The following is a 12,852-nucleotide window of genomic DNA, read 5'->3' on the forward strand; positions in this document are numbered from 1 at the left end:
ATACGAGCCTGTGAAAGTTATGGACCTTATTATCAGCCCCAATGAAGTTACTGTATTTCAGGAAGATCGTATACAGTGACAATCCTTCAGAGCAGTGTTTCTTAAACTGTGTTCTGCGGCACACGAAGACCAACAGAGTTCAAAATGGCCACCCTTAAAGAGGCAGGCAACCTTTTTGTTGTTGCTGTTGCTCAATTACTCTCCCCCACCTTTTTTTCTGCTCAACAAAAAATCCTTGGTGTTCCTCATTTAAAAAAAAATTGTTTGGTGTTCCTCAGTCTTAAAAAGTTTAAGAAACACTGCTTCAAAGGGTGAACCTAGCAACCTAGTTTTTGATATGGTGAGAACTCAAAGGAGATAGTCAATAGCAATCCTTCTAGATGTGATCAAGAATAAATGTGCTGTAACTGGTGTTCAGGATGACAACCTTTTAATGGGTTTTTTTTTTTTGAGTCACAAATTTCCAGTTTGCCAACATACACAACTAAGTTTTACACTAACCTGTAACACTACACCTACCAATCACAGGTGACAGGAACTTGGCAGTCCAATTAACTTGTTATACTGGTTTAACCTGCATCTTATCCTGATGAAGGTTATTCTGTGCGCCATGTGTTACAACCCTCCTACAGTCACCTTTTTTTAATATATAAGCATCATGCTTGGAGCAAGGAATGGAGTTCAATTTCAAAACTTGATTAATTCTGCTAATTTTTCAGCAGATACCATGAAGAAGTCATGAAGGCGCCCTACTCTACAACTCTCAACTTCCATTAGGTAAAGAAGTGAAATGTTCAGTTTCAAGTCTTCTACATCTTTCATTTGCTGAACCTTTGTACTTCATAAATACTGTAGATAATCCAGTGAAGGAAGGTAGCCTAGATTATCTGTTCATTTTAGAGGTTCATAACAGACACTGCTTATATATAAAGAATTAGCCATTACCCCAAACCTAGAGGCTCACAAGCTCCCCCCTCCAAATCCCTAAAAATACAAGTGTAGCATTACCTAGACATATGATGGGAAGCAGTCCCCAGAGCTCTTCGCCCCAGAACACACAATCCGTAACAAAGAGTCACCAAGGCAGAGTCTTTATCTGCATCCAACGGCTGGTAGTAATAAATATGTATTTAAAAAAAATAAAGAGGCATGTGAAGAAGGTAGGGAGAGGTTCATACTATTGCAAAGTGTGTTTTGATAAGAGTGACAAAAAGGCAAATAGAAAAAGCTACCAAAAATCAACCTCAGGTGGCACTTAACACTGAATGAAAATGGATTGGTATTCAGATGCACGTGAATTCAAATTAGGGTTTTTTTTTTCCCCATAAAGTGCTTTGTAAACATTGCTTAACTAATGAGGCTTGTATAAAAATGCACTACATTTGCCATTTTAATTAGCTGCAACCTGAATGCACGGATATACCATCCTGCATGGATACTCTGTTCTTGAATTCTAGGTTTGATTAATAAAAAGCCTAGTCTTGAGGAACAGAGATTTAACAGGCATTTCAATGGATAAGGCATACATCTCTCACTTAAAGTTATAAACAATAAATATTTCTGCATTTATTTCAGAAGTATGTAGGCTGCTTTCACTCATCAAAACACCCAGAGCAAAAAAGCCATTTGTGTGGTGCTCTGTAAAGCAGCACTACTGATGTATATGTATATACTTAGGTATATTTATAATTCACTAGGCCGTAAAACATCAGGTACCAAGTTATTAAATCTGATTTCCATCACTCCCACAAAATACTTGCCAAGTGACTATCATGTAATAGACACACATTTTTCTTTAATGGCCATTCTCCACATTTAAAAAAAAATGTTTCAAAAGTTTCTAGAAGAGGCCTTCTTTTAGTCACTTACCTCTAAAGCTGCTCCCCACTCCAAAGGCCCAAATACTTCATTAACTCTAAAGTAGGGTTGCCAGATGGTTTCAACAAAAATACCGGACACACTTGACATTACATCACAATCTACATCTTATTTAGAAAATACCGGACATTTATTTATATTTTCTTAATTTGTTTTCCGAACAGAAAGCTCAAATACTGGACTGTCTGGTTCAAAACACCTGGCAATCCTACTCTAAAGGCTCAATTGACCCTTTTGCCCACTCCCTGAAGACCACAAGACCATATCTAACCAGAGGCAAACTAGACATTTGAGAATTTAGGTAAGTAGACAGATGCCAGTGTATTTCCCTAGACATACTTCTGTATAAACTTCTTTAAAGGGGAGTAGGAAGTTTGGAGAAAGAAGAGGCCAGGAGGGGGATGAGCACTTCTCCATATGATATTGCACTACCACTGGCCCAGAGAAGAGCTTTAAATTTGAGCATGACTAGGGCTCTATCAAATTCACTGTCCATTTTGGTGAATTTCATGGTCAAATTTCAACATTTCAGCTATTTAAACTTGAAATCTTACAATGTTGTAATTTTAGGGTCCCTGACTCAAAAAGGAGTTGTATGGGAGGTTGCAAGGCTATTGTGAGGGAAAGGGGTGCGAGTCTGCAACCTTTATTTCTGTTGGCAATGCTGTCTTCAGAGTCGAGCAGCAAGAGAGCTGCAGCTGCTGGCCAGGAACCCAGCTCTGAAGGCAGAGTCCCCAACAGCAGCAGCACAGAAAAAGAGATGGAATGTTAGGATTTTGGCACTATTAGTTTTGTGCTGCTTCCTGCAGAGGTTAGACCTCAGTCAGCAGCTGCCACTGTCTGGGCACCTTTACTTCTATTACTGCTGCTCACAGGGTGTGGTCTCCAGCTCTGGTTGCCTGGCCAACAGTCACTTGGCTCTCTGGTTAGCCAACCCTGAAGGCAATGCAGAAGTAAGAATGGCAATACCTTGACATCCTTAAAATAATCTTCTGACCTCCCCCTGGCAACTTACTTTTGGATCAGGATCCCTAATTTGACAAATGCTGGTCTCCCCTGTGAAATCTGTATAGGATAAGGTCAAAGCACACAAAAAAACGAGGTTTTATGGCGGGAGAACAGTCTTCATAGTCCATTATGTGTTTTTCATGGTTGTGAATTTGTAGGGTCCTAGTCATGCGGTACCTAGCAATGCTATGAGCAGTCTATTCTACACATTACAGACAAATTATTTTGCAGTTAGTGTTGTTTTGATGAACATGAAGGACACAGTAACTTTTCTAAGACCATTCTTATTTGAATAAGCAGAGGCCAAATCAAACCATATTATTAAGACTACTTCTTTCTCTAGTGCATTTCCAACTACATAATATACTACCTGGAATCTAAGGCTAATTTGAATTCTGGTTTTAAGAGATTAAAGTCAAAGCATTAACTCATCGCCAAAACCCAATGTAACACTTAGATTTCAAACTGATTTGTAGATAAATTTCAATAGACAGTTAACTTCAACCCTGCCAAAGAAAATATATTTAAGACTTTCCCAGAAAAGTGTAACGGTTCTCTGGTAATTCAGTCATGCCTACCTTCTCTCTTCGGGAGCAGCAGTATTCTATCCAATTGAGGTAAGTCACACAGAAACTCTCTCTGGAGACTCCAGCTAGATGGTGGTCATAATCTTCATCAATATTTGGATTAAATGTAGGGTCCACATCAACATAATTACAGTCTGCACACTGCCGCAATCCTTCCTGCATTGTCTCATTAGCTAGCCATTCCTCCAGCTTAGGGGAGGTTGTGACATAATAGATAATGCCCTGAAACGATAGCAGTTGAAGATATTGCAACCTATACAATTTATCCAGAAAGTAGTTTAAATCTAATTTACTGTACAGAATTGTTTTTCTCTCTGTTACACGCAAAGATGAAAATAGTACACCATACTGTTTTGAAAAAGTGCACAGGTTTGATTAGTGGGGGATAAGATAGGCCTATTTGTTTAGTGTACTTTTAAAAAGGACTGAAGCTAACATTTTTAATTAAGAGAAAACAAATGTTAAGGCCCCAAAGAGGGCCCTCGATAAGTCTGACAAGTATTTCAGGGCCAGAATAATTTATCTTTCCGAAATATGAAAGGTTATGATCTTTCATAATGATTTTCCTACTGACCTTTTGAACAGATCAAGGCCTGTTGGTTCAGGTTGGCCACTGAAGATCCACTGGCATCTTTTTGCTGAAGTAAACATTTGCCAGGGAGTCTTTGGCCAATATTTTCCCTCTACCACAGTGGCTTTCTCCCCCACTCACCCATCTCAGAGGTGGCTGCATTTCAAAGATGATGTCTGTACATACTAAGAGTTTTGGGATTCTTGGGAATGAAGAGTTCATGCACAATTTCCTATTATTAACACAAAATAATATTTACTTGCATCTTTTGCAAGCAAGAGAACATGGCAGGCTCCATACATTCCCCCAGGTTCAACAAGGTTTATCTTGATTTTGGATTTGCAATTAGAATTTTTTTTTTTAATATTTATATTTTCCTGCCTCTCTTACTGCAAATAACCTTAAAGGTCCCCTGACCTTGGATCTATAATAACATGATTATACAAAAGTATCAACTGAACCGCAAGGATGAATTTTGGGTTTTAGATTTTTATGGGGTTGGTGGTGGAACAACTCTTTCCTCCTTCAGCTCTGTCCTGACCAGATTCATATTTGGGTAATTACCTTCTGTCCCCAATTACCTTCTGTTTCACTGATATTTCAGTTGGACAGTCACCATTTTCTGTCCTCGATTATTGTGTTAAATGGCTGTGAAAGTAGCTGTTACACTTTACCAAAAGGCATGTCTACACTTGGAGCTGGAGATGTGATTCTCAACTCAGAGAGACCATTATACTAGCACACTAAAAACAGACTGTTGCCATGGTGAATGGAGTGGCAGGAGGAACCAGACACCCCAAACATATACCTATGGTCTCAGAAGGGTAGGCACTCAGGGAGATTAGCCCTTCCCACAAACTACAGCAGCTACACTATTTTTAGTGCACTAGCTCAATAACAGCAATTGCAAGTATGTCTTCTTACACTCTGAATTACACCCCCCAGCTCACTGTGTAGACATACTGCAAACAAACTGTTCTCCTATAGTGAATGAGAGATTCATGTATTCATAGCTTATATCACATTATGTAACCCTTGTGATGAAAAAAATCTATTTTATACATTTTATATTAAACACACACACACACACAAAGTGTTAACAGTTCATGCTTCCAATTCCCAAAATAACAATATGCCGAAAGAGAGCTGAATCCCCCCACAGCTGTGTTTGTTAGATGCACAGTCATACCTTAACATAATAGGTAGTGAGAATTTTACGAAGATCAAAGACTTGAAGCATGGATGCGGCACTGTTGTCTGTGATGCTGTAGCCTTCCAGAACATACTTTGTCACAAGCACTTCCCATGCCAGCCAGCGCTGGCCAAAGGCAGCATTGAACGAAAGCATATGAGGGATGTGGCCAGGTTCACAGCAACAAAACCCTTCATCTTCCTCCACTCCCTCAGTGATGGCCTCTACTTCTCGTTGCTGACAGTAAGTGCCTGAGGGGATGTTAAAGAAATAAGAATTTAGGTAACTAATTTAAAAATGGATATTTTATAAAGTTTGAGACCGGAACAAATTATAAATTATGTTTCTGTGAACAGCAGAAAATTTAAACTACTATATCTGACTTAGCTTTTTAATGAAGAAAATTAAAATTGCTTAGTTTTAATTTACTAGCCTATATTAAAACATACAACTCAGATATACGAAAATAGGGTAACTGTAAATCATTGTACCTGTAACACATTTCAATGTATTGAGAAACCTATATTAGCTTTGTTGGAGAACCCTCATTTTCTCTCACTTACATAGGAGAGGATACTAGAAAGCCACTGGTTTAGAGAACCAAATTGTAAATAAATGAAATTTTTAAAGACAGTCAAAACATGTAGGTCAACCAAATGAGTAATCAAAGCATAGACCTCTTACCTCTGAATTCAAGTCCCCTCAGCTGGAAGGTGACCAAACCATTTCCGATCTCTATAAGGTGTACTAGTGCATTGAGGTAGTCAGAAGCTAGGATGAAGCAGTCCCCGGTACTGTAGTTTCCCCACCGCCCCAGCAGCAGATCTCCACATAGGCTGTGCTGAAGGGAACGGGTTAAGTGCTCATAGAAGATGGAATTCAGGTTGTTATCATCTGAACCTGCAAGAAAAACCCTGGAGTGAATGTAATGTTATTTCAAAGATCCCAATCTCTTTTTGCGAAGGCAGCTATTCAACTAATTAGAGTTCACTGTGAACAGTTAGATAGGTTAATCATTTTTGTTTTTTAAATCTAGTAATTGATTCCTGTGATCCCCAAGCTACTCCTTCAGTTTCACTCAAGCAGCTTGAGGACAGAGGCACAAAGGAAAAGAACGGTTACTTACCTGTAACTGTTGTTCTTCGAGATGTGTTGCTCATATCCATTCGAAGTAGGTGTGTGCACCCTAGCGGTACCCGCAGCATGGATGCAGCACTAGCATTTTCCCTAGCGGTACCCGTAGCGCCGGCAGGGCGCCCCCTGGAGTGGCGCCGCCATGGCAGGGCATAAGTACCCCTGTCGGCGCTGCCCCACCTCAGTTCCTTCTTGCCGGAGACTCCGACGAAGGGGAGGTAGGGTGGAAGTCGAATGGACATGAGCAACACATCTCGAAGAACAACAGTTACAGGTAAGTAACCGTTCTTTTCTTCTTCAAGTGGTTGCTCATGTCCATTCGAAGTAGGTGACTACCAAGCTAACCTCACGGAGGAGGGGTCGGAGCAATCAGACCACCAGAGTCATAAAAAAGGTGAACAAATAGAACGGATTTATTTGAACAAGCCAACACACATAAGGCACGTGTAACAACAATGACAACAGAACATATTTACATCACAGATTCCAGGACTGCAGGGCCCACGCCTGCGTCTTCCCTGGCCTGCTGTGCTAGCGCATAGTGCACCGTAAAAGTATGGAGGGACGACCATGTGGCTGTCCTGCAAATTTCCGTAATTGGCACCTGGGCACCAAATGCTACTGAGGACGCCTGTGCCCTGGTAGAGTGTGCCTTTACTTTGGGTGGGGTTTTACCAGCCAGTTGATAACATTCTGTGATACACTGAACGACCCAGTGTGATAGCCTCTGTGTCGATATAGGTGACCCTTTCACCCTGTCCCCAAACGCAATAAACAATTGTTGGAATTTGCGAAAGGGCTTGGTCCTCTCAATGTAGAACGCCAGCACTCGCTTAGCGTCCAGGGAGTGAAGCATTCTCTCCTTAGGGGAGGTGTGAGGCTTTGGGAAAAAAAACGGGAGATAAATCTCCTGGGACAGGTGGAATGGTGACACCACCTTTGGGAGGAAGGCCAAGTGAGGCCGGAGCCTTACATTGCTATGTGAGAAAACAAGGTAGGGCAGATCAATAATTAGCGCCCTTAGTTCTGAAACCCTTTGAGCAGAGGTAATGGCCACGATGAAAGCAACCTTCAGCAAGAGGTGCTTCAGTGAACACGTGGCTAGTGGTTCAAAGGGGGGTGACATAAGTCTGTGCAGAACCACATTGAGGTCCCAGGTGGGAAGCGGGGACCTCACCGAGGGATACAGCTTTTCTAGACCAGTAAGAAACCTTTTAACCACCGGGTCAGAAAAAAGGGAAACTCCTGCCGTACCAACATGGAAGGCGGAGAGAGATGCCACATGGACTTTGACAGAAGAAAAAGAAAGGCCACTGGACCGAAGCTGGAAAAGATAGTCTAAGATAGTTGGGACAGGGGCTGAGGACGGGTGAACTCCTCTTCGGGACACCCAAGACGAGAAGTGCCGCCACTTGGCAGCGTATGACCGTCTAGTAGAGGGTTTCCTGCTACTGAGGAGCACCATCTGAACCTCCTGGGAACATTCCCTTTCAGGTTGGTTCAACCATGGATAAACCAGGCCGTTAGGTGGAGAGACCTGAGATTCGGGTGAACCATGGTCCCCCCATCCCAAGTCTGGGTTAGCAGGTCCCGGACTGGAGGGAGTGCTATTGGGTCTTGTGTAAGCATGTCCACCAGGATAGGGAATCAGAATTGCCTGGGCCACCTGGGGGCTATGAGAATTATCGTGGACCGAAATGTCCGAGCCCTGGTCAACACCCTGGAAACTAGGGGGAACGGGGGAAAGGCATAGAGAATGCCCTCTGGCCACACAGCCATCAGGGCATCCCCCAGGGAATATTTCCCCACTCCCAGTAGGGAACAATAGTTCTGGCACTTTGCGTTGCATGCCGAGGCAAACAGGTCTAGGAGGGGATAACCCCACCTGTGGAAAACCTGATGGAGAACGGCATCCTTGGGCAACCACTCGTGGGCTCCAAAGGATCTGCTCAGGGTGTCTGCTAACAGATTCTTACATCCCGGAAGGTACTCTGCCTGTGGCATGATGTCGTGTTCCACACACAGGTGCCAGAGCAGCAGAGCCTCTTTGCAGAGGGGAGGTGACCGGGCTCCCCCTTGCTTGTTGATGTAAAAGACCACTGCCGTATTGTCCAAACAAACCAGGATTGAGCGGTGAGAGAGCCTTGGTAGGAAGGCTTCACAGGCCCTCCTCACCGCCCGCAATTCCAGGACATTTATGTGCAGGGTTCGTTCCGAGGGGGACCAGAGGCCTTGAGTCCTGTGCCGCCCCAGGTATGCTCCCCAACCCAGGTCGGATGCATCGGTGACCAGCGTGAGGGAGGGGGAAGATGGCACTGAAAGGGACCCCGCTGCACACCATGGTTTCCTGGGTCCACCATAGGAGGGAGGTCAGGATTTCTGGGGGCCCGTTATGATTGAGTCCCAAAGACCCCGGGACTGGCTGAAGGCCTTCGTCAACCAAACCTGTAGGGGTCTCATTCTCATTCTGGCGTGGCGCACTGTGTACATGCACGCCGCCATGTGGCCCAGGAGCCTGGAGTAGACCCGAGGGGTCGTAATAGGGGACAGGGTAATCCCTGAAATCAGCTCCACTATGGAGAGGACACTGCTCTTGGGGAGGAAAGCTCTTGCCACCCTTGCGTTGAGAAGGGCCCCCAAGAACTCTAGATTCTGGGAGGGAGTCAGGGACGACTTTTTGTCGTTTAGCATAAGCCCGAGTCTCAGGAAGAGGGCTTTCGTGAGTGTCACATGAGCTTTCACCTGCTCGTAAGAGCGACCTCGGATTAGCCAATCGTCGAGGTACGGGAACACGTGCACCCTTTGTTTGTGGAGAAACGCCGCAACCACAGCCATACATTCGGTGAACGCCCTTGGTGCAGTGGATAACCCAAAGGGGAGCACCGTAAACTGAAAATGGTGTTGACCCACCATAAACCTGACGAATCTCCTGTGGCTGGTTCTGATTGCCACGTGGAAGTAGGTCCTTGAGGTTGAGGGTCGCGTACCAGTCTCCTAACTGTAGCACTGGGATGACCGAGGCTAGGGTCACCATTCTGAACCTGTGTTTTATGACCGCCTTGTTTAAATTTCTGAGGTCCAAGATGGGACGGACTCCTCCCTTTGGTTTGGGGACAACAAAATATCGGGAGTAGAACCCCCTTCCCTGCAGGTGTGGGGGAAACTCCTCTATTGCCCCTTTTGTAAGGAGCACAGACACCTCCTGGCGCAGGATGTGTTCGTGAGGAGTGTCCCTTAGTGGGGACAGGGAAGGGGGGTTGGAAGGTGGTGGGCCCAGGAATGGGATAGTATAGCCTCCATTTACTATGTCCAGAACCCAGGCGTCTGATGTAATTAGTGCCCACGCATGGGCAAAAAGGGATAACCTGGCCCCAAACAGGGGCCCAGGGTGGGAGACTGGTACAAGACCCTCAAATAGCGCGTCAAAACTGCGGCTTGCCCTGATGGGAAGGGCCATGGGGACCTCCCCGCTGGTTATCCACCCTGGGGCGACTACGTCGTCCCCTAGAGCCCTGGGGGTGCGCAACCGCCCCGGAACCTCCACCAGAGGCCCGAGAGCGGCGCCTCCAGTAATCCCCATGGGGGACCTGGGGCTGCGCTCTCCCCTGCTGTCGATAGGGCAGCTGTCGACGTTGCGGGGCAGGTGTGTGGATGCCCAAGGATTTCAACGTGGACCTTGTGTCCTTCAGGGTATGGAGCCTAGAATCGGTGTGCTCCGAGAACAGAGTGTTTTCCTCGAACGGTAAGTCCTGGATTGTATTTTGAACATCAGGGGGAATCCCTGACACATGCAGCCAGGCTCCGCGATGCATCACGACGCCAGTCGCCATAGTGCAGGCTGCTGAGTCAACGGTATCCAAGGACAACTGGAGGGCAGTTCGTGCGATGACTTTGCCTTCAGAGGCAATGGCTGCAAACTCCTGGCGGTCCTCCGCTGGTAGCCTGTCCCTGAACTTTTCGACCGCCTGCCAGGTATTGAAGGCATACCGGCTTAACATTGCCTGCTGGTTAGCGATGCGGAGTTGTAGTGCCCCTGTGGCGTAAACCTTACGGCCCATCAGATCCAGCTGTTTAGGCTCTCTTGCCTTTGGAGATGGGCCAGGCTGAGGGAGCCGTTCCTTTTGGGCCGCGGCCTGCACGACCAAGGATCCTGGGATGGGTTGCGAATACAAATGCTCATGCCCCGAGTGCGGGACATAATAGCGCCTCTCGACCCTTTTTAAGGTAGGGGTCAAGGACGCCGGCGTCTGCCACAGGGCATTAGAGATCTTGGTCACCGTTTTATTGAGCGGTAAGGCCAACCGCATGGGTGCATCCTCGGTGAGGATGTCCACCATTGGATCTGTGTCCTCGACGACAGGTTCCATTGGGACGGCTAGATTCAATGCCATGCGCCGGAGAAGTTCCTGGTGTGTACGGGCATCCATGGTAGGCAGACTAGGTGCCGGGTCTGCTAGAGCCTCGTTCGGGGATGACGACGAGGACGATTCCTGGGTTGGAATAGGGCCGGATGGCGCCAAGTGCTGTGCCGGTTGGGCATCCTGCGTCCCCTGCGGGTTCATCTCCGGTGCTGGTGCCTGTTCCGCCGGATCTGGTTGTGGCGCCCCAAGGGGAGAGGGGGGCGCCCAAGACAGGGACGCCGAAGGTTAGGTGCGGTGACCCGAAGCCTCCGACACCGAAGGACGGGGCACCAGCCCCTGCCACTGATGGTAGGCCCAGGGAGTCCAAAAGGGCCACTGCAGATGCGGGGGCCAGGTTTGCTGAGGGCGGTCTTGCCGGTGCCGGGACCGAGACCTGTGGGACGAGGATGCTCCCGAGGACCCTGACCGGACAGAGGTTGCGTCAGAATCCGACAAATAATTGGACTCCAGCCAAGGCGGAGCCGAAGACAAGTGCGGGGCAAACCTTGCCATAGATTCTGGCTTGCCCGTGTGAGTACGGCGGGGCCGGACGAGTTACGGCACCAGGGGACCCAGGCTCGGTGCCGGGAGAGTCATCGCCGGCAGTTGCAGCACCGGGGTGCCCAGGCCCGGTGCTGGCAGGGTAGTCGCCGGCAGTTGCGGCATCGGGGTGCCCAGGCCCGGTGCAGTTTCAGTAGTTACTGCTAGTTGCGGCACCGGGGTGCCCAGGCCCGGTGCCAGGAAAGACGATGCCATCGTGTACGGTACCGGGAGACCCAGGCCCAGTACCGGAGGCGGTGCTGTAGGAGCCGCCGACTGCCATCGGGTTGAAGCCGATGCTTGTGAGGGCGTGGAGACAGACGTCAACTCCAGGAGGCCTGGTGCCGTGGAGGAGAGAGATGCCTGAGTAGACACCACACGGCTGCGGGGATACGGCACCGGTACCGCCAGGCGAGGGGCTGGCAAGGAGCCCAGCTGCACCGAAGTTCGAGCGCAGCCCGAAGCTGACTGGGGGTGACGACCCGGCTTCGAGAACGGTGCCGTGGTAGCGATTGGTACTGACCCCACATGGGGTGGTCCCGACGCATGAGTTGCCTTAGCATGCCAACCTGGGCCATGCTTGGGCGAAGTTGTAAGCAGCTCAGCCTCTGGCGAGGGGGATCTCGACCCTTCCGTCTCAACTGACGACGGAGGGGAGGTTGTGAGGCTAATGAGGTCCTGCGCCGCTTCAAAAGTGTCTGGCGTGGATAGGCAGTGTGAAGGGAGGCGACCAGGACTATCGGGGTCTCCCCACCGACTGCGGTGCGCCACAGGCGATGTGTGCACCGGTAAGCCGGCACCGCCGTACCTGACCGAGGCCGACTTCTTTGCAGGGGACCTTCCGCGGGACTTCTTCACCCACTTGGACGGGGGAGAGTGAGATGGGTGCCGAGACCTCGACGCCGACGCACGGTGCCGGTGAGGAAGCCGGTGCACTGCGCACCATAGACTGTTCCGGCGGCACCGGTTGTAGCGCTGTCTCCATCAGGAGAAGCTTCAGGCGGGAAACTCTTTCTTTCCTTGTGCGAGGCTTAAAGGATTTACAGATCTTGCAAGCAATTGCGAGATGGGCCTTACCCAGGCACTTAAGGCAACTGTAGTGTGGGTCGCCTCTGGGCATAAACTTTCCGCAATCAGCGCACATCTTGAAGCCCTGCGGTCCTGGCATTCCTTACCCCCAAAGGGGAAGGAAGAAAAACAAAGAACCTAACTATCTAACTAATAGAACTATTTACAGATGAGTAGGAGAACGGGAACCATTACTAACTAAGAGAGATAGAGACGCTCCAACGACCGTGACGGCGGTAAGAAGGAACTGAGGTGGGGCAGCGCCGGCAGGGGTACTTATGCCTTGCCATGGCGGCACCACTCCAGGGGGCGCCCTGCTGGCGCTACGGGTACTGCGAGGGAAAACACTCCGGAAGACGCGGTGCACACGGTGCGCACACCTACTTCGAATGGACATGAGCAACCACTCGAAGAAGAATCAAGTAATCAGTAGTACAGGTTGAACCTCTCTATAGTCCAGTTCTCTCTGGTCCA

At 48.1% G+C, this 12,852-nt stretch overlaps 1 protein-coding gene across 9 annotated transcripts in view; it reads right to left on the bottom strand.

Annotated features, from left to right (window-relative positions):
- PCNX1 (pecanex 1) overlaps nt 1-12,852 on the bottom strand; it is a 162,359-nt gene that overhangs the window by 32,043 nt on the left and 117,464 nt on the right. For all 9 annotated transcript variants that reach the window (XR_012903471.1, XM_075927290.1, XM_075927293.1 and 6 more), the window contains 4 exons: nt 5,921-6,136; nt 5,234-5,487; nt 3,465-3,695; nt 1,009-1,109 (listed from right to left, as the gene is read on the bottom strand). Coding sequence is in view for 8 of the 9 variants with exons in the window: in XM_075927290.1 (XP_075783405.1) it covers nt 1,009-1,109; nt 3,465-3,695; nt 5,234-5,487; nt 5,921-6,136 (802 nt within the window). In the remaining variant the exon portion in view is untranslated. The remainder of the gene's footprint in view (nt 1-1,008; nt 1,110-3,464; nt 3,696-5,233; nt 5,488-5,920; nt 6,137-12,852) is intronic.

This window comes from Pelodiscus sinensis, chromosome 4 (assembly GCF_049634645.1).
Source record: "Pelodiscus sinensis isolate JC-2024 chromosome 4, ASM4963464v1, whole genome shotgun sequence".
Classification (NCBI taxonomy): Eukaryota; Metazoa; Chordata; order Testudines; family Trionychidae; genus Pelodiscus; species Pelodiscus sinensis.